This window comes from Amphibalanus amphitrite, unplaced genomic scaffold, assembly GCF_019059575.1.
Source record: "Amphibalanus amphitrite isolate SeventyFive unplaced genomic scaffold, NRLGWU_Aamphi_draft 000271F_arrow, whole genome shotgun sequence".
NCBI lineage: Eukaryota > Metazoa > Arthropoda > Thecostraca > Balanomorpha > Balanidae > Amphibalanus > Amphibalanus amphitrite.
In genome coordinates, this window is record NW_024881766.1 from 647403 (window position 1) to 674742 (window position 27340).

At 49.7% G+C, this 27340-nt stretch overlaps 1 protein-coding gene across 1 annotated transcript; it reads right to left on the reverse strand.

Annotated features, from left to right (window-relative positions):
• Window positions 1-9168: 9168 nt before the first annotated feature.
• On the reverse strand, window positions 9169-26369 carry LOC122387040. The gene is made up of 9 exons (XM_043376841.1): window positions 26200-26369; window positions 16571-16899; window positions 15672-16057; window positions 15111-15248; window positions 13909-14118; window positions 13183-13317; window positions 12036-12372; window positions 11388-11524; window positions 9169-11088 (listed from the first exon to the last, which is right to left on the reverse strand). The coding sequence occupies exons 2-9, from the start codon at window positions 16897-16899 to the stop codon at window positions 11021-11023; spliced, it is 1740 nt and encodes a 579-aa protein (XP_043232776.1). The 5' UTR covers window positions 26200-26369; the 3' UTR covers window positions 9169-11020.
• Window positions 26370-27340: the final 971 nt, after the last annotated feature.

Sequence of the window (27340 nt, forward strand, 5' to 3'; positions counted from 1 at the left end):
ATACCCCCGCCCCGTGGCCGCTCGATTTAGGAAAAAATGATCTGGCATTGAGAAGAATCTGACACACCTACAGCGTTATGTCAGACTTACAGCGAAGTGATACTGTGTATTGCAGGGACCGTGACATTTTACACCGAATCATGTCACCTTGCATATCAAAACAAGGTATTTCCAAACGAACAAAGAAGTAGCTGTTCAAACTACCTATGTATCAATGTGGGACGTACCGGCTGGGGACGTTCCGGCTGGGGACGGCTGGGGACGTACCGGCTGGGGACGTACCGGCTGGGGACGGCTGGGGACGTACCGGCTGGGGACGGCTGGGTCGTCAGATTTCCCGGGTGTTTCGGAGACCATCTCGTCCACGACATGTCATCCCGGCCCCACCCCGTGCCGTGCTGCCACCACGCCACCGAACGCCACTGGCCAGCCCTAAGGTGTCGGCGGGTGTGCCTCTTTTCTACGGCCATTTTCCAGCGGCCGGCCGGAGCCAGTCGCGGGAGGCGCTGCTGATTGGTCCGTGCGTAACGCGCGAGCCGCAGAAGCGTCTGCTGATTGGTCTGTGCGTGGTGCGCGTGCCGCAGAGGCGACTGCTGATTGGTCTGTGCGTGGCGCACGTGCCGCAGAAGCGTCTGCTGATTGGTCTGTGCGTGGCGCACGTGCCGCAGAAGCGTCTGCTGATTGGTCTGTGCGTGGCGCGCGTGCCGCAGAGGCGTCTGGTGATTGGCCAGCTGCCTGGGCTGCGCCGTCTTCTGGCCGCCTTGGCCGGGACGCTCCACCTCCTGGTCAGTGGACGCGGCGCCGGCCGAGCGAAGCCGCAGGACCAGTGGCGGCCTCCGTCCTATCTGTCCGTATAGTTCTGAGGGTTCCATGACAACTGAACCAGTGACAACTGAACCAGGACAACTGAACCAGTGACAACTGAACCAGTGACAACTGAACCAGTGACAGCTGAACCAGGGACAACTGAACCAGTGACAACTGGACCAGGGACAACTGAACCAGGGACAACTGAACCAGTGTCAACTGATCCAGTGACAACTGAACCAGGGACAACTGAACCAGTGACAACTGAACCAGTGGACAACTGAACCAGTGGACAACTGAACCAGTAGACAAATGAACCAGTAGACAACTGCACCAGTGACAACTGAACCAGTGACAACTGAACCAGTGACAACTGAACCAGTGGACAACTGAACCAGTGGACAACTGAACCAGTAGACAACTGAACCAGTGACAACTGAACCAGTGACAACTGAACCAGTGACAACTGAACCAGTGGACAACTGAACCAGTGGACAACTTCGAACCAGTAGACAACTGAACCAGTAGACAACTGAACCAGTGACAACTGAACCAGAGACATCTGAACCATTGACAATTAAACCAGTCACAACTGAACCAGTAGCCCAGCCAGCAATTTTACTCCGGGCTCAAGCAGACTGAAGTGAGGCTTGCCCGAGATTTTTAGTTGGGCGAAAGTCGGCTAGCGCTTGGGCTAAAGCCAGCTAGCGTTTGGGCAGTCGGCGTATGACTAAAAAAAAACGCCGACTAAAGCCAATGCTCTGCCGGAGGTATGCGCGCTCGGCGAGCTCAGGACAGCCGTAGTTACGCCCTAGCTGTGCGACGTTTGGCGCAAGCCCGATGTAAGTCCGAGCAGTCAATCCATTTATATACCGGAGATTCCTCTGGGCCCAAGCGGGCTGAACTCTGCCATGCCCACGTTACATGCCCTGTCTGTCCCGAGTTACGCCATCAAAGTGAATATTATTTATACGTTGCTAACTATTCGGGCGTCCCAGGTGGGCGTAACGGTCAGTTCGCGACCACCAGGCTCTGTCAGCCCTGTCAGCCATCGTACGGCTCTCGGACGGACACTGACACAGATCAATTGGCAGACCAGCAGATTGGTACAGTCCGTCCGTACAGCCACGCGCTACCTTGTACCTATACAGCGCAGTACGACATTAGAATTGTTTCTGGTTCAGCTGTCCACTGGCTCAGTTGTCCACTGGTTCAGTTGTCCACTGGTTCAGTTGTTCGCTGGTTCAGTCGTCACTGGTTCAGTTGTCCACTGGTTCAGTTGTCCACTGGTTCAGTTGTCCACTGGTTCAGTTGTCCACTGGTTCAGTTGTCACTGGTTCAGTTGTCACTGGTTCAGTTGTCACTGGTTCAGTTGTTTGCTGGTTCAGTCATCACTGGTTCAGTTGTCCACTGGTTCAGTTGTCCACTGGTTCAGTTGTCACTGGTTCAGTTGTCACTGGTTCAATTGTCACTGGTTCAGTTGTCTACTGGTTCAGTTGTCCACTGGTTCAGTTGTCACTGGCTCAGTTGTCACTGGTTCAGTTGTCACTGGTTCAGTTGTCACTGGTTCAGTTGTCACTGGTTCAGTTGTCACTGGTTCAGTTGTCACTGGTTCAGTTGTCTACTGGTTCAGTTGTCCACTGGTTCAGTTGTCATACTGGTTCAGTTGTCACTGGTTCAGTTATCACTGGTTCAGTTATCACTGGTTCAGTTGTCCCTGGTTCAGTTGTCACTGGTTCAGTTGTCGCTGGTTCAGTTGTCACTGGTTCAGTTGTCACTGGTTCAGTTGTCGCTGGTTCAGTTGTCACTGGTTCAGTTGTCCCTGGTTCAGTTTTACTGGTTCAGTTGTCCCTGGTTCAGTTGTCACTGGTTCAGTTGTCTGCCTACCAGTTCTGAGACACCAATCCGTGTTTTTGTTCGAAAAATCACACTACTTTGTTTGTAAGAATTACTTTTTACTGCAACAATAAAGAGTAATTTTTGCATCATTCATTTTTGCTGATGATAGGTAGCCGGGGAGAAAAGTAAATGAATGTATTATCATTTATTTATATTCTCATTGTTAGCGATCAAATACTTTGCTTTGGGTATTTTCGCAAAGACGGCCGGCGCTCGGAGCGCGGCGGTCCGTCCGCCGCGCCGCGCCGGGCACATATGTGTCATCTGGCTCCTGTCCTGGTTCTCAGGCCCACGTGTTGTGCTACCACGAGGGCTGAGACGGGACGGGGGCCCGACAGTCTTCGACGGGACTTCACCGGTGCGCGACGGCCCGGTGCACGACGTGGCCGACGTGGCCTTACGTACGACGCGGCCGACGTGGCCCTACGAGAACGATTAGTGAACTGCATTTGTGACCCCCGTATTTTGTGCATTTTAACCGCTTCCGTTTCATTCAACAATAGACTTTTACTTATATGAACAATAACTTTATGGTCCTCCGGGGGACGGAAGAGAACGAGTACGAGAACGAGTGAACGATCACGAGCACGCACGAACATTAACGTATCGAACGGGTGAACTAAACGATTCTCGCGAACACTCATAGCTATGCTCTTTGCGAGGACGTTAAGAAGAATATCTAACTAACAAATAAATTGGCGTTCATGAAATGCATACGGCTGTTCAGTATTGACATAGTACCAATAAAAATATATGCACCATCTAGGTGGAAAATTGACATAATTGACATAAACTCAACTTATCGTTTTTGGCACACGTCATATGCTCCAGGGTCTTCCCAAGATTTCCATTAAAGTAAATGGTGTGACTGTGCAGGAGGTTGAGCGAGTAAAGAATTTGGGGCTGGTTATGGACCGACACTTATCTTTTGAAACGCATGTCAACCAACTGGTTGCAAAGTGCACCGGGCTACTTATAGCTTTGAGCCATGCGAGGCATCGTTTACCTGAAGGTGTGCTACCAGTGATCGTGAGTGGCTTGGTTATTTCTCTGATTCGATACTGCATTGTTGTATACGGAAACTCAACTACACACTCAGTGACGCGCATTCAGAAACTGTTAAACTTTTGCGCAAGAGTGGTGTCAGGGCGGAAAAAGCGGGAACATGTGCGTGATGTGTTGAGCGAGTTGAACTGGTTGCCTGCCGAGGACCTCGTGATGTATCGTACACTGTGTCTGCTGAAAGCCATCCTCACCTACGAACAACCGGCTGACTTGGCGAGTCACTTTCGAACGGCGATGAGTGTGAGGCAGAGATCGACCAGGCAGGACGACCATCTTGTTTTACCACGCATCAGAACAGAGTCAGGGAGGAGAATGTTCATCTACCGGGGGGCCCGAGCATATAATGCCCTACCACCCTCCGTACGGGACGGACGCACCGCGGCTTTCAAAAACGCTTTGCGGATACACATGGGTCAGGCGCGGCAGATGCAGGTGTGAGCGTGCTCGTGTGTGGTACCTTTTAGCATTCTTTCATTGGGTTAGTTGCCTTTTGCATTGTTTTATGTCGCATTAGTGTCGTGTGTGTATGCCTTTTATCCCACAACTGACGTAAGCACATGAAAAGCCGGTGTATGTTTACCTGGATGAGCTTGAAATACATTCTGAATTCTGAATTCTACCAGGGGGTGCTTTTCCAGCACCTGGCGAGTGGCAGAGTCAAATTATTGCGCAGTAAAGCACATATTATAAGCACCCTTTTCTACAGCATCACTATCCTCGCGACTAACGCAAAGCAGCTTGTGTCTCAGATGAAATGCAAGCAACCATTTGAGCATTATTACGTGGTAACCTTTTAATTTCAGGGGCGTGCTCGAGCACCCCCAAAACCCCTTATTCTCCACCCATGATATGCTTGCACAGATGTCATTTATTCATATGACTCTTATAAGGAAAGACCTATCTTTAGAGGCTGCATTTTGATTGTTCTTGGCACCCATCCACATTACAGCAAATCGATTATAACACTGCATAGACGTCCTTCAAATTGCAGTATCATACCACAACTGCGCTGTGTATCGTTATGCCACAGGCGATACAGTGGTCATGTCAACTACGATCAGACGTACCCGTGAGTCCATCTACCGCTCGCTAAGCCTGTTGTATGTGAGTGAGTGGTCAGTACGGGGAGGCCGATGGCACGCCGCCGCCGGCCCGGCCTGACCAGTGCAGCGTCTGGCTATCGTCCAGCCGTGCACGGTGTGTTCCGTTTCCGGCGGGCTGAGTCCCTCGGCCGGGCCGGGCCGGCCGTGGCGCGTCTCGCTGTGGCCGTCTGTCCGATCGGCCGCGTCCCCCTCACCGCCCCCTCCGGCCCAGACGGGTCCGTCTGGCGAGACGTTCGGAGCGGTGTGTCCATGTGGAGTGAATGCACTGCTAACTACTGCAGCTATTTGGTGTCCGGCTGCCGGAATAGAGTGTCGGAGCGGCGGCAGAGGAGTGACGGCAGCTGTTTGTGGTGGATTCTGACGGAGCTGACCACCGGCACAATAAGACTGCAGCGGCACCAGCCACGGGGAGGGGGCTGCAGCTGGGAGTGTCACCGGACCGCTCTCCGTGCCGGCAGCTGACACTGACCGGTGGCCGGTCTGCGTATTTACAAATTGCAACCGAGCTCCGCCGTAGGGTATTTTATTTCCGCCGTAGTGTATTTCACTTGGGGGATTTTCTACCATACATCTGCCTGAGCTTAGGGTAATTACAATTTGTCGGTGACGTTAAAAAATGATGCACCTTTTTTCGCAGTATAGGATATCGCATGTGCATATTTCTGCCTTTTTGGGTGCGCTTTATCGGTTTTTCGTGAGTAACTCGCGTAAAAACCGTCCGATCGCGACGAAACTTTCAATGCCCCCGATTTTATCAATTTTACACCTACCCTGAAAATTTCATGACCCTGACCCAAATGACCTTTGACCTGTGACCTATTTCTCGAGACCATGTTTGGCCCGAATCGCGATTCGGCGTATGTCGGCTCGCATTAGCCGCGCGGTTGCGGTTTTCACGTGGTTTCAAGCGTTGAAACATGTGATATGATGCTGGTCCCATGCATTAGGGTGGGTGTCAAGGTCACCTGAAGGTCAGGTCAGCTCAATGACCTTTGATGACCTCGGTTCCTTTTTCGAGTTTTACATGGTTCTAGGCTAGTTTTTGGAGCTTATTTCGAATTTAGCAACCATTTGAACATTACAGGGGGTGTAACGAAATTATCCGGACACCTTTATTCCCGCTGTAATTAAAAAGCAAAACAATATGGTACTTTTTCTTTTAACTGAGCTTGTAGCCACCTTTCATAAAAACACAGTGATGAATGTTCTGGAGCATTTCAGCCAATGGATTCTCCAGCACACTGGCTTTGATGCGGACCAACGCCGTCTAAACCTGTGCCTGCGGTTGAGCAGTGCTTATGGCGGGTGGCTCTTCATATACCTTCTGCTGAACAAGAGCCCACTGGTTTTCGATTGAATTGGGATCGCGACTTTTTCCAAGTCATAAGCGTTAGCCCAGAATGGTTGAAGGTTCTATCGGCATCACTTCCCGTTCTTTTAGGGACTTTTAAGTAGCGCGCCGCCCGGCATGAAGACAGCGTGGCTTGAATCACGCATCAGTGCGCGTTCAGAAACCGTGCACTCCTATGCCGTCTGGTTGAGCGCCTCCAATCATGCTCCACCACCTTCCCTGGAAAAGCTCCACCGGTCCACCCTTGCCTATGGGGCAAAATATAAGGGACAAAAACACCAAACAAGACAGATAAAAACAAGGCAAAATTAACTCGTTACCTAATGAAATTCAGGCTTGAGCAAAAACATAGGTAATAGGTATCTATGTCAAATTAGAATGAAAGATTAAAATCAACCTGACCAGGCCTTACGGTCTGACCTGGTCCTAACCACCTTACTTCGCCTAACTTAACCCAATTCAACCTAGCCTACCACAATATCAGTGCAGAGGTAGGTACCTTCCTGGAAAAATGACGCCCAGGGAGGTGAGGTGACTGTCCAACTTATTGGAATACTACCATGATTGCTTGTCAAAATGTGTGTCATCATGCTCTTGTTTGACAAGTGATGTATAATAAATTGTGATATTCAATAATTATCTCCTGACTGCTGACTGTTGAGTGATCAAAATATTCAAATAATCAAGGTGTGCATAGTGCACACTAATCATGTTGTTTTTGTGTAGGCCCTCTGCACATTGTTGTGTGCACCTTAAGTAAAAAAGTGACTGGTGGTACATGACAAAAGGTTGTGCAACTGTGAAGTTCATGCCCTTGGTCAAGCTGGTGCCAAATGCCTATAGCTATAGCAGGATCAGTGAGGGTTGTAGACATGCTACATACATTGTGCATTGAAGATATTGGCACAAAGTTCATCCGTAATTACCATGCTTAACACCTAATGTAAGAAGCGACATAAATGCCCAGATGATAAAACTCTCTGGTCAACATCACACAAATTTATTGACATACTTTGCAGGTACATATCTACATTCATGGCAAAATATACTTTCGATTTGATTCAGAAACTAGTTGCTAGTAAGCTTGCATTTTTGTAGGTACAACAACGAGCATATATTGAATCATAAAAAACCTTCTCAAGGCATTCATCACATACCTTTTTACCGAACAAGTACCTAGCTACCATGCAATGATTCTAAAATTTTCCGCAATCCATCTATATCTCAACTGACACAATGAATTTGAAATACCCTAACAAAACCTATAACTGTACATAAAAAGAATGCAATACTACAAGAACTATGAATTTCTGAAGTTATTATCACATGCTGGAACGTTGAAACTCTACTTTTGTCATCCATTTCCACGTTTGATTGAGCCATCATATCGAACTGCTTTCGTTCTTCAGTCACAAGCTTTCGCACAAATCTTGAATTTTTACACATCATCTTGAACAATGCTCCAGTCTTTCCAGCAAGGTACTATGTAACATCAAAGCAATTTTGATTTGTTACAACAGCTTCAGATCATGATAGGCTTGAGGTTTGTCACACCATTTGCCAGACAAATCTCTACAAAATGTGCATCAATTCCCAAACTAAGTAATTGATCATATCAGTATTTGCAGTTTCCACACAATGTTTCATAATACTATGTTTATATAAAGAAACTCAAATAATCCACAAATTGTTATTGAAACACTCCCACTTCAAGAATTCACAGCAATAACAGTACAAGTTCAGAAGCAAACAAACATTGCGCCAGATTTCGTATGAAACGCGCCATCGTCCTGAAGTTTCTACCACAGACGGTAGTTCAACCGCAGCCGTAGTGCGAAAACCCCTGCCCACCTTACCCCACGGCGGAGCTCGGTTGCAATTTGTAAATACGCGGCCGGTCTGACACTGTCAGGGGCTGCGGTGTCAGTGTGTCAGTTCAGCTGACAGTCGGAGCACCAGCAGCTGGACACAGCTGACACTGTATATATATAGACCACTGTCACTCCGACACTGACACGGACTGGGACGGCACGACGGTGTGACGCCACACTGGCCTCCAACACGGCCTCCAACAGCTGCACCCGGCTGTGGGCACGGACACACCGGCTGCAGCCAGTAACGCTCGCCGCTGTGCTGGAGCCGCCCGCTGGCCACAGCAGCGACGGGGGCTGACAATCGTCCCGCACGACAACGGAAAGGCCACACGACGGCAACGGGGGTGACTGCTGTGGTGGGATTTTCCGATAAATACGGGAATGGCTGTGAGCTCGGTATTATTTTGTGTGTATTTGACGAGAGGTGACCGGTTGATTTTGTGAGTGTGTTGATGGACATGCGAGGGTAATTAGGTGATTTTGTGAGTGCGTTGATGGGCAGGCGAGGGTGATTAGTTGATTTTGTGAGTGTGTATCTGGACAGGTGAGGGTGATTAGTTGATTTTGTGAGTGCATTGATGGGCAGGCGAGGATAATTAGTTGATTTTGTGAGTGCGTTGATGGACAGGCGAGGGTGATTAGTTGATTTTGTGAGTGCGTTGATGGACAGGCGAGGGCACGTGGTTGACAGCGAGACAAGCCGGCTGCTGGATGTGCTGTGACAGTGTGTCGGTGCTTGTTGTCGGTGTCGGGTGGTGCAGCTGGCGGCGGCCCGCTGCCATACGGGAGCGGTCGGTCGGCAGGCCGCTCGGCGGCTCGTCCAGCCGGTAGTTGGTGTCAGATCTCTGAGGCCGGTGTGTCAGAGCCGGTGAGCCCGGTCAGGGCACGGCCGGAGCACGGCCACGGCCCCGGCGGCGGCACGGCGTGCTTGTCAGTGGGCCGGCCGTGACCTGGCGGTGACCGGTCGGTCTGTCTGCCGACCGACCAAACTGTACTCAGGTCACCAGGACATTAGCACAAATGATGAGGTAAGCTCCGAAGGTAGCTGTTTTCCAGGACAAAGACTGGACATGTGTAAAATGTATTAGTCAAAGCGCAGCCGATTATCAGTAGCGTGGCCAAGTGATAACTAAAATCTAAAAAGCCGTTCCGGAGTCGGAGTCAAGGCAGCTTGATTGACACGGACTCCGACTCCGACTCCCAGTCGGTCGGTAGCCCAATTACCCCCCTGTACGAAGCAGAGGACACAAAACATGGCGGCGCACACCCGGGCCGTGACGGCGTGCTTCCGTGAACCGAGTCGGACAGACGCGAGGACACTCGTTATGACCGGTGCCGTAAGAGCTCTACACAATTCAGTAGCATCCAGCTGACTATATCCGACCGTTGAATAGCCGGCTATATCATACCCAGGGTTACATTATCCACAATACCCGACCGGTAATTACCCACTAAATCGCATCACTTCATCCAATTACCCACAATACTCGCCCGGTAACTAATTGCCCTAGGCTACAGATGGTACAGCTGAAGCGTCTCCTCTCGTGTATATAGTAGACATCTGACTGGCCAATCTGACGGACCAATGGTCAGCTGACTGACCAATCAGCTGACAGACCAATCAGCTGACTGACCAATCAGCTGACTGACCAATGGTCAGCTGACGGACCGGTCCCCGCCCCGGGCCGGGTGACGGCCGCCGGCCGGGACCGGAGCGGGCGGGCGCGGCGCGGCCGGCCGCCGTCTGAACTGGCACCGCGTGTATACTAGAGATGTCAATCGGATACCAACTTTTTGGTATACCGATACCAAACCGATACCAACTTGGTATTTGGTATTTCAATCGTAATGTGTTCGGTATTTTGTTGGTATCATAAACCCTCACTAATGTATACGAGGTTAAGAAATCGGTAAAAAGTTGGTATTTCCCTCATTTTCCCAAGTTGGTTTGGTTTCGGTATTTTCCCGTGGTTTTGGTTGGTATTTGGTTTGGTATCGGTATTCCGATTTTCCGTAATTGACATCACTAGTGTATACTGCCAGCTCGGACGGCAGCTAGCCAGTAGTCGAGTAGAGCTGTCCGTGTGGGACGTGCCACAACACGCTCAGCACGGCGCTCAGCACCGCCGAGCCGAGGTGCAGCCAGACCCGGGGGACGGTCACGTGACCGAGCCGTCCGACTCCACCGGGGGACGGTCACGTGACCGAGGCCGGCCGTGCCGCCGGGACCAGGCGCGGTGAACCGAGTCGGACAGTCCGAGAGGGCCCGCATTCACGCCGGTTAGAGGTGTGTTCTACATACAGAGTACCTATCGTAATGTCACGATCAGTATACACTCCATCACATCACTTTCACTGTCCAATTACCCACAATACCCGCCCGGTAATTACCCACTAGGTCACATCTCCCGTCCAATTACCCACAATACCCGCCCGGTAATTACCCACTACATCACATCTCTTGTCCAACTATCCACAATACCCACCCGGTAATTACCCACTACATCACATCTCTTGTCCAACTATCCACAATACCCACCCGGCAATTACCCACTACATCACATCTCCCGTCCAATTACCCACAATACCCACCCGGTAATTACCCACTGCATCACATCTTCCGTCCAATTACCCACAATACCCGCCCGGTAATTACCCACTACATCACAACTGTGTGCTACTACTACATCTACACTACTACTACTACTACTACTACTACTACTACTACTACTACTACTACTACTACTACTACTACTACTACTACTACTAGAGCGGACACCGGGGCCGTGTGCCGGCTGACCGGCGCCGCTCTCAGTGCCGGCTGGTGCAGCACACACGGCAGCAGTCAGCTGGCGGCCCCGGCCGACTGGCTCGGCCTCTCTGCAGTCAGCTCATCACTGCACGGTCGGTAGTGCAGCGCATCAATGCTTCCACTCAAACACTTTGACCCCATCGCCTTCCTGTCTCTTCAGCTGACGGTACAGCTCACCTGTGGACAGAGCAGAGACACGTCTGAGGTGGACATCTCACACACAGACAGACACACAGACAGCGGTACAGCCATCAGCCATGTCCACACACCGCCGGCCAGTGACGTCACACACAGGACAGACGGCTGACGTGACGTCACCATCGGCCGTGGTGGCCGTGACGCGTTACGTCACCGTTTGTGACGTGGCCTGCGGCGGTGGTCGAGTGTGTGTGTCTGAGAGGCCGGTGGCGCCGTGCAGCGTCTGTTGTGAGGGACTGACTGGTCAGAGGCGCGGCGCGCGGCGCCCTCTCACCTACCGGGGACATGGAGACCGATGCTACCGAATATACCCCGGCGCAGGTGCGCCTCCTTCAGGGCGGTCAGCACGGCCCGGGTGGTGTCTGCCGTGCAGTGAAGGTACAGACGGCCCAGATTCCGACACGACTTCACCAGGCTGTAACAGAGCAGAGCAGCAGAGCCGTCACACACAAACACAGCGGCACCAGCCGGCCGGACGTACGAGTCAGTGTCAGTTTCAGTATTTCAGTGTCAGTGTGTTGGAGTCAGTGACAATGCGTCAGTGTCAATGTGTCGGTGTCTGTGTGTCAGTGTCAGTGTGTCAGTGCCAGTGTCAGTGTCAGTGTGTCAGTGTCAGTGTGTCACTGTGTCACTGTGTCACTGTGTCACTGTGTCAGTGTCAGCGTGTCAGTGTCAGCGTGTCAGTGTCAGCGTGTCAGTGTCAGCGTGTCAGTGTCAGCGTGTCAGTGTCAGTGTGTCAGTGTCACTGTGTCATTGACGGTGTGTCAGTGACGGTGTGTCAGTGACGGTGTGTCAGTGGCAGTGTCAATGTCAGTGTGTCAGTGTGTCAGTGTCAGTGTGTCAGTGTCAGTGTGTCAGTGTCAGTGTGTCAGTGTCAGTGTGTCAGTGTCTGACAGGATACCCCTCTCCAGTGTCTGCTGACTGACCTGGTGACCGCTGCTGCTGTGAAGGCCGTCTCAGCCGGCCGCTGGCGGTCCCCCAGTGTAAGTCTCCACAGCCCGGGGCAGCCGCTGAGACTGTCCAACACGGCGTCAGGGACGCCGCCGGACAGGGTGAGACTCTCCAGCTTAGGGCACCTGGTGAGGGGCTCCAGGCTCACGGTGTCAGGGACGCCGCCGGACAGGGTGAGATGCCACAGCTCAGGGCACCTGGTGAGGGGCTCCAGGCTCACGGTGTCAGGGACGCCGCCGGACAGGGTGAGAAACCGCAGCTCACGGCACCTGGTGAGGGGCTCCAGGCTGCCGGCCGTGAGATCATGACAGTCTGGAAAACACTCAGACACACATACAGACAGGATCAGTCGGCAGGAATATATGTAAATATACGGAAAAAACGAAACAGCTATGAATTCGCATGGTTTAATGGATACAGTAGACAATGGTATCACAGTGGAACTATATGATATGCCATATAAACATCAAACATGAATGATTATGAATGTTCATGTTATCTATGGATATGCGATCAGTTCAGCCAATGCTGCCGGACAGAGCTGCCGGACAGAGCTGCCGCCAGCTCCCCGCTGCACCACTGACACCAGAGTGTCAGACACTGACACAGACATTTATGGGCCTCCTGACAGGTATGGTTGCGGTTGGTGGCAGGCCGTAGCCAGGCGAAGTCAGCGAGGGGACCGGCCGTGCGCGGCTTTGTGCGCACGTTAAAATTTGGACTCTAAATTCTGCCATAGAATCGGAATTACGCAATCGGAGGGTAGAGGGCAGGGTCATCGCAACAAGCTTCGCTTAGCGGTGGCTCTGTCCTTGTGAATCCTTCCCATCAAAAGGTTCGGACTAAATTTATAAAAAAAAAAATTATAAAAAAAATGCATTGAAGTGCATTGAACATTGCATTACAATTGCAATATGTAGTTCAACTAACTATGAGCGAATATATCACTGATTGTACAGTCCTCCTCCATTTTTGAGCTCAATTTGCTTCATTATTTCACAAAGCACATTGGCTATGTATCACGCCTGTCTCCATGAGGTCCGACAACGGCACACCGTTACTCGGTGTCCGCCATTCGCTGATCTCGTATATCAGCGGCCTGTCCGTGCTGCCGCTGCTCACCGTATATATCCAGTACTGTGACCGTCCGTCCCAGGCCAGCCAGGTGACTGATGGTGTCGGCAGCCACCCCCTGGAGAGACACTGATAGACCACTCCCGTACCATTTCGGCCACCTCGGCTCCGTCACCTCCGGCCCTGTCGGACAGAGCTGTGTCAGCTGACTGCAGTCGGACAGAGCTGCCGCCAGCTCCCCGCTGCACCACTGACACCAGAGTGTCAGACACTGACACAGCCAGCACTGACACAGCCGAGCGGCTGGACAACGATATTTGGCACCACCTATCATATGCAAATGTATGAATATCAACAACATAAGTAACTGCGACATTCCCTCAGCCCAGCACTTGCGTTATAAACAGTAAAGGTATAAAGGTAACATCAAATTGGCAGTTTAACGAATTACACTACTCGAAGCGGTTGCAATGTAATCTGCCCTCATCTATATGACTTTTCACCATATATTATATGCATATATACTTAACATATGTATTTGTATGTATTTGTATGTTTATGTGTTATATGCAATGCATACACTGCATACAACTGTACCTATGCATTGCAAGTTGCAACCCATCCCCCAATATCATGCACATGCAACGCTGTGTGTTGTTGGCTGAATTTGATCGGTTCGTCCATTTGCCGTCTCCCTGTCCATTTGTATATCTATATGCATTGTCCATTATACCGGCATTGCATGTAAGTATGATCCGATCCGTGGTAGCTCACCTCTGACATTGAGGCGCCTGAGGCCCTCCGGCAGCTGCTCCCTCAGTCGCGGGAGGTCGGCGGTGGTGACTGACAGCCGCTCCACAGTCTCCCGTGAGATCTGCAGCTCCGTCAGCTCGCTGTCACCGACTCCGGCCGGAAGGATGATAGTGTTTGGGCCCACCCTGATGATGGCACCACGAAGTTGACTTGGAATAGTAGTAACTTGTGCTGGAAAGGTGACTGAACCCATGTCAGGCATTTGTCTAGGTCAAACATTGTACACTTACCTACAGGTGTAGAAAACACAAAGTGAAAACTGTTTGTGGCTACAATGCTGTGATTATTTCGTGTCTGAGTAAATATGTATGTATTTGTTGAATATTATGTTACGGAAAGTCGCCGTAACTTATGAAATTCACATCGTTTTGATAAAGTACATACAATGATAATGGGTCTTTGACATATAAAACAAAATCACCACTAATTAGTGCATTATATTCCGAACTAGGCATATTTTCATGATGTCAATTGATCAATATGACAGTTTTTGAAACCTTTTCACCTAAGTATTTTGTTCAGCACTTATGTGTAGCGAATTATAACAATTTTGTATCGTTATAAAATTTGTAGCGTAAATATTACGTCCAATAGAGGCCCAAATCATTGACCATCACCATTCACCACACGGCACACGACTTGTCATCCTACAGCTTGCCATGGCTTATGGCTTCCGTCTTACCTTAGGATGAGGCAGCATTACCTGCAGTACCTACATGTAATATGTGTTGTATCCAGTTATTCTTGGTTTGATTTAGGCTTTAGATTTTCAGGGATAAACTGCTTCTCCACGTTATTTATGAACATTTGCTAGAAAAAAGCAGTTCCTTAGAGCAAAAATAACAAGCAAGGAGCGGTGCCGCCGGCCAGTTTTCCTGTTCTTGTGTCCCCGTATCGCCCCCTGCCCCGTTCAGGAGCGTCCGGCAGCGCCACCTGCACCTGACCAGTCCGGCAGCGTTTGGGGTCGCCGCCGGCCGCGCACCGCTGACAATCAGCTGACGCAGCCGGCGGCGCGTCTCAAGGTCACTGGAGGTCAGCCGGGCCGCGGCCCGCTGGGGTGGCCGTGACGTCACAGCCAGCGAGCGCCGAGCGCCGGAACACCCACTGTTGGCTTATCAGGTCTCCTAACCATTAATATATGAATAACTTCCCCCGCTGCTCACCATCTGTGTCTAGTAGGGTAATCCGAGACCCCAGCTCCGTGGCCAGGTGACTGATGGTGTCGGCAGCCACCCCCTGGAGAGATACCGACAGACCACTCCCGTACCGTTCCGGCCACATCGACTTCGTCACCTCCGGCCCTGTCGGACAGAGCTGTGTCAGCTGACAGCAGTCGGACGGAGCTGCTGCCGGGTCGGGAGGCGGCTGACACTGTGGTGTCAAACCCTGACACAGACGACACTGACAACGCCAGGGTCGATCGGCACTGTTGGACAGTAATTGAACACTGTGCACAGTGCATGCGCTATGCTTATACATGCGTCAGTTAATTAATACAGTTCAGTACATACAGGTCATACAGGTTCAGTACATACAGGTCATATTCGTTTGCAAGAGTATAAAGTAGGTATGTACAATACAGTGGCTAATGTTTGTGTAGCAGGTAGGTAGCATGGCACACATATGTCCGCTGAACGTTTATCACTGAAACTGTTACTTTATGTGAGCTATGTAAGTACCACCATTCAGAAGTAATAGTACGCGTTTCCTCAACTATTTCTCACCGGCAACGTATAGCGTCCTCAGTGACGTCGGCAGCAGCCGCAGCCACCGCCCCGTTCCGAAGGACGGGACCCTGACGGTCAGCTCCTCCAAGCGAGGAAGACTCTGCAGAAGCGCCGTCAGCTGGTCCTCGCCAAGGGCTGACGGAGCGTCGAACGTCGTCACGGTCCTTAGCGCCTCTCTCAGCACTGTGGTATCATTGTCTGCCGGTGGCTGGGGCTCCGTCTGTACCGTGACGTCACTAGTTGCCGAGGACTGGGGCTCCGTCTGTACTATGACGTCACTGACTGCCGATGACTGGGGCTCCGTCTGTACTATGACGTCACTGACTGCCGATGACTGGGGCTCCGTCTGTACCGTGACGTCATGAAACGCTTTTGTAATTTTACTGAGAAGACAAGAAAAAGTACATAAATCAAAATGCAAAAGAAGGTCACAACTGTAGTTGGCTCCTTTGATGATCCGATATGCATTTACATATCGTCGTCAGCAATAGTATGTTGTCAAATCTATTCGGTTGCATAAAATCGTTCAGAGTTGATTTCATACGAATCTGAACGATTTGATACGACCGATTATATTTTGTGACACGATTGTTGATGAAGACATGTAAATACGTGCGGGATATGATGTCCCGAACTGGCCAACTTTATGCAGGACGGCTGTCGAAAACTGGAACAATATGATGGAGACTAAACGGCTAACTTACGAAAGATGGTACGAATTCAAGGCATGTTTTTTTGATTGGGCGGAAATTACAATTACAAGTTACTCGACCTTCAATGACCTAGTTATGTTTTATTTTTTTTACACCTTCTACAAAGAAAGTTTACTTCTCACCATGACAGCTCTCCGAACTCTCTCAGCCCCCACAGCCACCCCTGCTGCCTCCCAGTCTCACCCCTGGGGACGGCCGGATGGCGCCGCTCGCCGGCGGACCTCCTGCCGCAGATCCTCCACCACGGTCTGGCGAGTGGTCCGCTCCTCGATAGCTGCCTGCTCCAGGCGGACCATCGCACCGTGAAGTGCGGCGTTCTCCCCCTTGAGCTTCTTCGTGTCTGAATTGTCTTTCGCCACTACCTCACTCAGAATGGTCACCTTTTCACGAAGGGGGACCATCACTTCCCGAAGGGCGGACATCTCTTCACGAAGGGCAGCCACCACTTCACGAAGGGCGGACACCTCCCGGCGAAGGGCGACCAGGTCTTTACGCACTTCTGTCATCTCCATCTGTAACGCATAATTACAGTTTTTTACGTTTCTACTCATCATAAATCAGTGGCCTAGTACGTAGCGTTACGTCGTACGCATTACGACATGTCGTGCAGCGTCGTGTCTAATCACGTCACAAAACGACATGTCATTACGTATTACGACATATTTTGTCATGCAACCCGTATTGTAGCATACCAGGCAGGCAAGCTTGGCAGGCAGGCAAACAGGTCTTAGGTAACCAATATAGAAATTTACTATCGTTACTAGTTTTTTTTTCGCAAAAAAAAAAAACGAGATAATAAAGAAACGTTTATCAGTACGAATGTTTACCCTTGGCTGGGTCTTTTTCATAACGCGGACGGTGAGGGGCCGGTTCGACCTTTGGCGATTAGCTCCTGACCTGATGCACTTAGAAACACCAGATGTATAGGGTAGGTGAACTCATACGACATCTCGCCCCTGTTCAAATCTAGTGACTGACACAGTCACACAGACAGTCACACAGACAGTCACACAGACAGTCTCACAGACAGTCACACAGACAGTCACACAGCAGGACTGACACAGTCACACAGACACACAGACAGTCACACAGACAGTCACACAGACAGTCACACAGACAGAGTCACACACACACATACAGTCACACAGACAGTCACACAGACAGTCACACAGACAGTCACACAGACAGTCACACAGACAGTCACACAGACCGTCACACAGACAGTCACACAGACAGTCACACAGACAGTCACACAAGACAGTCACACAGACAGTCACACATACAGTCACACAGACAGTCACACAGACAGTCACACATACAGTCAGACAGACAGTCACACAGCAGGACTGACACAGTAACAGACAGTAACACAGACAGTCACACGGTCACACATACGCCACACTGACAGTCACACAGACACACAGACAGTCACACAGCCAGTCACACAGACAGTCACACATACAGTCACACAGCAGGACCTCGGCTAAGGAATTTCGACTGGGCAGATGGGGACAAACCAGACTCCAGAATGTCATATTATACCACCTAATATACACCGTATACGCGAACCTTTACACCACACAGGGGCGTCGCCACGGATTTTTGAGTGGGGGGGTCGGGTTTCCGGTCTTCGTCTTGATGGGTAGGGGTGTTTTTAGCCACACTCTCGGTTTTTTTTTTCGTGTACCCGGAGAAAAACCTCGGCGCGCTGCACCGCGAAAGCAGCGGCCTATATCTTATTGTACATCAATTTTGCATCGTGCATAAAAATCAAGCACAGGTCACCTGAGGTCAGGTCACAATGTCAAGTTCAGTTTTAATGCCTCTAAAAACTGCAATCTTGTCATTCCCATAGATTATCTCCTGACTCCTATAAGTCTGAAATTTGGTGTAATGAATGGGATTATAAGTGCCAACAGTTCATGAATCTGGGATTTTACATCTGAGAAGTAAAGTCAGGTCAAATAGGTATGTGACCTCACCAATCATGATAAGATATGGGAAAAAGCACGATGCCCTTTGCTTTGAAAGAATATGCTAAAAACGCTAGATACTTTTGTAGCCATGGCACCTTGTTCATTTTAGAGACAAGGTGCAGCTAATGACCAGTGGTGACTGGAATGGTCAGTGATTAGGTCATCAAAGGTCTCTAACACATTTTCGACAACAACTTTCGATGGAGACGGTGTAGAGCGATGGCAGCACTGGAGTGTGTTCAGCTCAGTAACACAGATCGATCCATATGCAGCAGGTTCTTTTCCGGTCAGGTCATGATAAGTTCAAATTGTAAGCTATGCGACGTGTTTCGACGAAACAAAAACGATGGTGATAACATGAATATCATACACATTCACTGAATCATAGGTTGTTACGGAACAAATGTTTCGGCAAAATCAGTCCGTTTAGCTGTTTGAACTCTATGGTACACAAGCCATAGCCCGAAGTCATATCTGAGGCGAAGTTGGCGAAAGAGCTTTAAAAAAGCTATCGAATACGATTTCTGTGTTGCTGTAGCTCTTATTCGTATTTTACGGGTCGCTAAGGTAAAACGTTTACCAACGTAACGCTAAGGCATGCTTTCGGCCCCTGATCGAGATAACTGATCGAGGTAGAGCTTCGCGGAAGAGCGAGAATGCTGCCCGTGATGAGAAAAAGCCGATGATGCCCAATTTCAAGGTCTTGGCCGGGTCATCTTAGGTCAACGCCCAAAAGTAGGAAAAATTTGGCCGCCTGCTAGAACTTTTGTTTGTTTGTTTGTTTTGTTGGGTTAGGCCCTTTCGGTCGACAAGACCATTGCAGAGCCGGAAGGATGATAGGAATTAGGGGGAGACATTGGTCTGGGCAGGCACCCTACACTGTAAAAAATGTTAACTAACTTCCGTGTTATCATGGCAAATCTCACTAACCTAAAGCGTGTAAAGTTTACACGCATCTATTGGCCAAACGTGTTTTATAAAACACGCTTTTAAGAAAAAACGTGTTATGAAACTAAGACATTAGTTTTCGACGTGGTGTTGACCTACACGCCTTTTGCGTGTGACCGTGTAACTTAACTAATATCTACCTGTCAATGTACTAATATTATGCGTGTAAAGTAACTAAAAAGTTAGTTATCCTGGCAAATCTCACTAGGCAAAAGCGTGTGAAGCTTACTAGCATTTTGCGTGTAAGCGTGTTTCCTTTTGTGCGTGTTATGTAACACCGAAGTTAGTTATCATGCAACTAGGCATCGCCTAGTTGCAGGATAACTAACTTCGGTGTTACATAACACACACAGAAGAAAACACGCTTACACGCAAAATGTGAGTAAGATTCACAAGCTTCTGCCAAGATTTGCACATGTGCACACGTTATCCAGGCAAATATCATTAGCCAAATGCGTGTTAACTTCGGGATGCAGTGTGGTAAATACCAAGTTTACACGCATTTGGTTAGTGAGATTTGCCAGGATGACTCGAAACGTGCAAATATGTTTTACAGTATATATACATGTTGTGCGTTTTCACACACCGTGTTGCGACACGCGTCGAAATTTTTATTAAAAAAAAAGTATCATACAGACGAGTATTTAAATACAAAGATGTTTATTCAAACCAACGTATAAAGCAACGCAACCAACCTCATGCCAACCAACGTCATAAATCAGTCGGTAATCTGCACCGGTCATGGTGACAAATCTGCACTGATTCACACCTGCAACTATATATAGCCTGCAGGAATCCGCACCAGCCATGACACCATACAGGCTCCAAATACCTATTACGAAAACATTGAGAATGCTTCATTTCTGTCGATATGGGCAAACTAAATTGCAACAAAAGGGCAAAAATTCACTGACCGAACAATGGTGGCTCATGTGTCTACAAAAAAATTATTTGACAACATGGCTGCAGTGACAGGAATTGCATAAAACAGCACCTCACCGCGTTCGCTGGTTGAGTGCCCAACCAAAAATTAGGTACATTTAATTTCTTGTTCAAAGCTTAATGCGGTTTTAGTGTGCAACATGCTCATTGTTCAGTCCGTCATATGTACTTATAGACGTCAATTGACAGTCAACAAATGAACAGTGTCTCCCACCTGAGACCCTCTAAAGCCTGGTTGGAGCTTCATTTGAAAAGAAAATGAGTGACATACATAAACCACACTAAAACGCCAGCAATATCTCCACTGATCTTTCCCATAATCACTCACCATACCAGTAAGGATGAAAGCCATGTCCAACAATCCATATCATTTCACTGTTTGACTTCTTATTATTCTTATTCGGGTTATGTATCACCACAGTATCACCACTTCTGCATCACCACAACAGCTCCTTATACTGCACACGCAACACTTATACCTACGCCACAGCTCAGCTCCTTCACAACGCACGCGTCCTCTCCCTTCTCTGACTTGGCACAGACTGAACAATGGCGGGCGCAGAGGGGCGCACAAAATGGCGATTTTTTCAATTAACTAAGGTCTTTGTAATGCTACAACAAAAAGGGTAGTAAGAAAACTAAGATTGTGAGTAACAACATGCGTTTGATTTGTTAGTTAACACGTTACCCAGAAAAAAAGGCAAAGGAAGCATAAACAAACATGTTTGTCAAATAACACGGCATGGTTTGCACGGATAATATTTGTCGGCTTACAATGATGTTAGCTTTTCTGCTCGATGAAATGGATGTGGTGTTAGGTTGCAAACATATGTGTTACCTGACCCGTTTTTTTGCAACAACGTGTGTTTTAATACTAGATTTTGCTTGAAGAATTAACTAACTGGTTTGTTAGCATTTTTTACAGTGTAGTGAGTCGCCGGGGCTGAGCCCGTCCAGGGGACAGGCCACCCAGCCCCAAGGCACTCACTGCACCCGGCTACGGGGTGCGCTCCCTTAGGAGCAGCGGTGCCGCTCCAAGGGAGCAGCCCGCATGAGATAAAGTTGCCTGTCCAGCCCGGAGTGGGGTTGCGGCGTGGAGGAGAAGGATTTCAGTATCCTGAGGATAGAAGCACGGATAGGTGCTAGAACTTAGTGAGCCACAGCTGTTATCAGGGTCCCGAGTACGAGTTCGATGTTATAACATCGAACTATAGTTTCGATGAGATCGGGTCGGGTCAGGTCAGGTCGACCAGCAGGCTTCTTGCCGGCCATCTAGAGTGGGTGACTGACAACCACCAACGATAACTTCGTAACATGTTACATAACCACCATTTATCAAAACTATTTAGGTATTATGTTCAAACGGGCGCTAAACTCGAAATCAGCCCCAAAAACTACACTTGTAAGTGGAAGCAAATAAAACTCAAAAAAGTTATCCAAGGTCATCCATATTCGAATCAGGGCCAATACATTTTTAGAGTAGGTGTAAAATTCATTAACTCGAGGTCACTGGAAGTTTCGTTGCAATATACTCCTTTTTGCGCGTCTTATTAGGAAAGTCCCAGAGGGATCCACCATTGACCCCATTTCCCCAATGCAGGCAGGTCCGAGGGTAGCAGGGCTGAGGCTAGCCAGGTACTTCGTAGTTACTGATACGTCATCCGACGAATCGACTGCAACCATTATTTTGACAATAAGACGAACGCTTGGGTCAGTTTTGACGCGCTCCCTCATTTGAGGGATGAAAAGGGACTAGAATCATATTGTCATGCTGATGTTCCAGCCCACAGCTTATTGACCTATAAGCAATAGGGACTAGGGAGCTCTTGAAGCGATTCTGAATCTGACGTTGTATTTGTTGATGTTGCTGACGCCAACTTCCCTGACATGATAGCTAAAAAAAGCATACTCAGCATCGCCAAAAGTGGGGGGGTCGACCCCCCCGGTTCTGACGAGTGGGGGGGTCGCGACCCCCCCGACCCCCCCGTCGGCGACGCCCCTGACACCACACCTAACATACATACCATATACCGTAGGTAAAGGTATACCAAAATCCTGCCTAATCAGTTAAGCATCCGTAAACATGTCTAAACAAACTTCTACCAAAGGTTTCGAGGCCAGCGTAGGGCCCTCAGAAGCCGAAGTCGAGCCGTCGGAGGCTAGCATGGTCATTTAGAGTCCGCTTTGGGACCCTAAATGGCCAAATACGGACGTGGAGCCCAAAGAAGCCAGTGCGTAGCCCTTTTAGACCAGCGTGGGGCAATATAAGGCCAGTGTGGGGTCCTCTAAGACCAGCGGCGTGGGGTCTTCTGAGGTCAGATCGAGGCCCTCTGAGAACAGCTTGGGGCTATCTGAGCACAATGTGGGCCTTCTTAGGCAACGTGGAGCCCTCTGTCTTTTGATTTCTAAGGCTGGCGCTGGGCCCTCAGAGGCAGGCGTTGGGACATCAGAGGCCACCTCGAGGGCCTCGACGGTCAGACTGTAGCCCCTATGCATGTTTCAGCCCTCTGAGGTCGAGACGGAACCCTAGATGCCGGCATGACCTCTCAGAGGCCTGCACAGGCTTACCAAAACCGGCATGGGTTCCCTGAGAGCGGAGGAGGCCTTTAGAGGCTTACTCAAGGGCTCTCATGAGCCATCGTGGGCCCTGAGAGGTCAGCATAGGCCTTCAGTGAGGCCATTGTGGGTGTAGAGTCCGTGTCCACCAGAGACGTGTATTGGCTGCCTGCCAAGCACCAACTGACCCGGCCGGCCTGGGAACTGACCCGGTCGGCGGTCACAACATCACGTGATCACAGTAGGGCGGGGCGACACTGGCCGCAGTGCAGACAGCGCGGACGCCAGTTGATACAGCCCAGACACCAGTTTTGTCAGATATCGTCACCAATTTTTTAGGACACTTCCGGGCATTCATTTTACACATTGTGACCAAACAGTTCCTAAAAACTTTGATAGGCTGGCCACAAATGACGTCAGAAAGACGTTTTGTGTTTTGAAGACACAAAAAAAGTTTATTTTTGTAAATAAAAAGTGCAAATTTAATGGAACTATAAACCTGCAATCTCATACTTTTGAAAAATTTGGATTTTTACCCCATAGAATAAGGGATGGATAAAATAGCAAAAAAATATTCCACAAGGTTTTCAAAGTTCGAAAAAAAACGAAATAAATATTATAGTCCCTATCGTCTTCTATCCGTACCAAATTTGAGATACATACCTCTCTTTTTAGCTAAGTTATAGCGGAAAAAAACTGTTCTTAAATGATGACGTATAATTTCCAAAACACACTTTTAGCAATTCTGACCACGTAGCGCAAAACCAAGACCACGATTAGACTTCCCGTGACGAGCTGCATCGAATCAATACTTATTTTTATAAAATATCAACTTTAAAATTTGACCTAGTTTGACCTGAACTTGATCTGACCTTCACCAGAACGTAGCCTAAAACTTGATCTGACCTTCACCAGAACGTAGCCTAAAACTGGCCTCAAAGGTTGCATAACCCACATAATCACATTTGTCATGTAAACTGGACCATTAAACATGTATTACACGCCACTTTCATATTGTGATCCTCAGTGACCTGACCTCTGTTACCTGACCTGGTATCAGTGACCTCAAATAGCAAAATATGTGTTTCACGAGCAATTCGTGCGCGCCAACGGGGCGTGGGCTAACAAAAAGATCCGTCTTTTATTTCAGGGGTCTATTTCAAAAATCACTTTTTACTTTGGGGTTCAAAATATAAACAAATATATAAAAAACTAATAGCAGTTTTGAAGCGCTGCTTGTTTTATATCTTTTTGTTTTCCAACATTTTTCTCTATCTTCAAAACTTTGGGTTTGACAGCTCTTCCCACCAAACCTCTTTTGGGTCGGAAATGCCTGAACATGACGTCACTCTGACGTCATTTAAGGCCAACCTATCATAGGGTGTGGAAAAAGGTCACAAAGTGTAAAATCGATTTACAAGAGGGTACTGAAATTTTCGCGGCGATCGGCGCATTGGTTTGAGAGATAATGCGAAACGACTGGAAGGGGGGGGGCAAAAATACCCCCACCATGGCGCGGGCTAAAAAGTTTCCACTGGTTACCCTAAGGTAAAGGTAATCTCAAGATTGTGGATACGCCGCTGGATGTTCTCTACGATATTAGGCTAAGAACAGTGTAAACACCGGCGACAAAATATGAAAAGGATATATCATATAGGATTGATTGACTTTCACATCGGGTTTGACAGCTTGGAGAATATTTGAAGCGCATTATATTCACTCCGACAGGGTGGGCAAAATCTCTTCACTGCAGGGGCAACTGGCAGCCACTGCGGGACATTTGCCCCCTCCCCAGTAGCGCGGAACACCTTCAATTAAGGTGGGGGTGGGGTGGGGGCATTGCCGACGTTTGGTCCCATTCTTTCCATGCAACGCCCATAAGGCTTATGTTAAAATGCCGAAATCAAGTTGGCACGGTTCCCCGGTGCTCCCCTCCCCCTCCCCGTTCCGCCACCTATGCCCTCTTCCCCGTTAACCCGCGACCTGGTGGGGGGCTATTTTTTGCCCCCCCCCCTCCAGACTTTTCGATATATCTCCAGAACCGCTGCGCCGATCGTCACCAAACGTTCAGTACCCTCCCGGACATCAATTTTACACATTGTGACCAAATTTTTTTTTCCAAAAGCTATGATAGGTTGGCCGGAAATAACGTCAGAGTGACGTCATGTTCTGCCGTTTTCGACCCAAAAAAGGGTTTCGCAGGAAGAGCTGTCAGGCCTATAGCTTTGCAAATACAGAAAAATGACACGGACATAAAAGCTGTAGAATTGACGGGGCTACAAAACTGCTATCTCGGATTTTTGAAATTTTAGGATTTTGACCCCCAAAAATAAAAAAAATAGATTTTTTGGATAAAATAGTCGAAAAATCCAAAAAGTTTTTTGAATTTCGCAAAAACCGGAATATATGTGATAGTCCTTACCGCCTTCCATCCACATACCAAATTTTAGATTGATACCTCTTTTTTTGGCAAAGGTATAGCGAAAAAAAACTGTTCAAAATTTATGACGTCAAATTTTCAAACTCAATTTTTAGCAATTATATACCCCGTAGCGCAAAACAAAGACCACCATTAGACTCCCCGTGACGAGCTGCAGCGAATCAATACCCATTTTATGCAAAAATATCAACTTTGAAATTTAACCTTTTTTGACCTGACCTTGACCTGACCTCCACCAGAGAGTGACCTAAACCGTACCTGATGGTCTTATAACCAACATCATTGAGTTGGAAATCAAAAACTGGCCATAAAACATGCATCACACAACCTTAGTAAAGTTGGGTTCATGTGACCTGACCTGTGACCCTTGGTGACCTGACCTGTGACCTGACCTGGTATTGTCAGTGACCTCTAATAGCAACATATCTACTTGGCAACTGACGCCCTATCGCTGATTCTCGACAAAATGCGTTTTCCTCGGTGTTATAGCGCATTCCCTAGTAGACCCGTGAACGGTGAAACATTTTATCTTTGACCTGACCTGTGACGTCATCGGTGACCCCGAGGTCAATGAAATTTGGTTTCCTTCGACAAATTTGACAGGCCTTTCGAACGCCGTTTGAATTTTGCGGATCCGTCCAGTAGTTTCGGAGATACGAGGGGGGGGGGGGCAAAAAATAGCCCCCCCCCCCCACCAGGTCGCGTTATAAACAGACCCCACCAGAGCGCGGGTTAATTCATATAAGCACAGACATCCAAACACTCAGACGGGTACCTAGCACACAGAGAAAACACACAAAGACTCACACCATCACATACACACCGTTACATAGGTAAACACCTATGGTCTCACTATAGACACAGACGCACAAAACACACTCAGACAACAGACACAGGGACACACAGATCCCCCCCCCCCCCCCCCACACACACAGGTCGGTCCGGCTCACCTGATATTCGCCGCCTCCGCCGTGGTCGGCTCCGGTGGACAGAGCTCAGTACCGTCCACACACTGTTGGACCACCCACTCTGTCGACTGACCCGGCCGGTGGACGCAGTGCAGCCCGTGCTCCTCCGTCGCCCTTGTCCCGGTCTGGACCGCTGCAACTGCGCAGTATGTAATTACCCCGGGGCGGGGCGCCGCTGAGTCATGGTACCGGTTAGCGCCGACCTCGGGCCGCTGGGCGACTGCAGCGCCCCTACCGGTCACCGGCGTCGTACTGTAACTAATGGGGAGCCGGGGCGTTCATGGAACACTTGAGATGTAAGTGCACTGTTGCCTCGTAAAGGCTAGTCAGCAACAACAACAAAATAAAATGGGAACTCTCTACATTCGTCAAGGACTTGGATGTCCGGGTTCCAATGGGCCTTGTCCCGTAGCGAGGAGACTCTAGCGTGTTCAGTGAGTCGGCGGCGCGGTGTCCCGGCCTGATGACGTCAGTGGGGGGTCACCAGGGTTACAGGGACAACACGGACCGCCGGTCGATGTGCAGTCCCCCCCACCCCACCCCACCCCTCCCCTTCCCCAGTACCCGGGACAACTCTGCAACTCGGCAAAACAATACTTAGTGGCGACTGACGAGCAGGCATGAACGGTTGAAAAACAAAACCGATGATAGGCGTAAATGGGTAATGGTGAGCGGTGGCGCAAAAGGACCGCTCGATTTGCATAGGCCGTGAACAAAGGGTCGCCGCCGCCGCCGCCGCCGCCGCCGCGGAGTCGCGGTGTCGCGGCCTGCAGCCGGCAGCGGCCCCTCCCCGTCGGAGCAGCGGAGGAGGGTGCGTGCCGCGGGGAGGTGAGCCGGCGGCGGGGGAGGGCGCCGGCACCTGCCGACCACCTGGTGCCCCGCGGCGCCCCGGCGCCCTCCAGCCAGGCGTGACCGCGCCGCCGGCGCCCTCCCCGCCCTTGACCCGACAGAGACCCACCGCCGCCGCTGCGCCGCGACCGCCGCCAGCGCGAGCCGACGGTGACCATTGTGACGCACACCGGGCGGGGCGTGCGCCGCGCTCGCCCCCAGTGCGCCGCATTCGTGCTCAGCCGTCCGTGAAATCCCATTTGGCGCATTGTGCGAGCGGGAGACGCGTGCGGCG

What these genes read in the sequence shown, in the direction of transcription:
- LOC122387040 (XM_043376841.1), bottom strand. Translation starts at nt 16,899, where the DNA reads ATGGAGATGACAGAAGTGCGTAAAGACCTGGTCGCCCTTCGCCGGGAG. An exon ending in GAGGACGCTATACGTTGCCG is followed by an intron (nt 15,249 to 15,671) that starts GTGAGAAATAGT and finishes TCTGTCCGACAG; the next exon opens with GGCCGGAGGTGACGAAGTCG. An exon ending in CACAGTACTGGATATATACG is followed by an intron (nt 12,373 to 13,182) that starts GTGAGCAGCGGC and finishes AGTGTTTTCCAG; the next exon opens with ACTGTCATGATCTCACGGCC.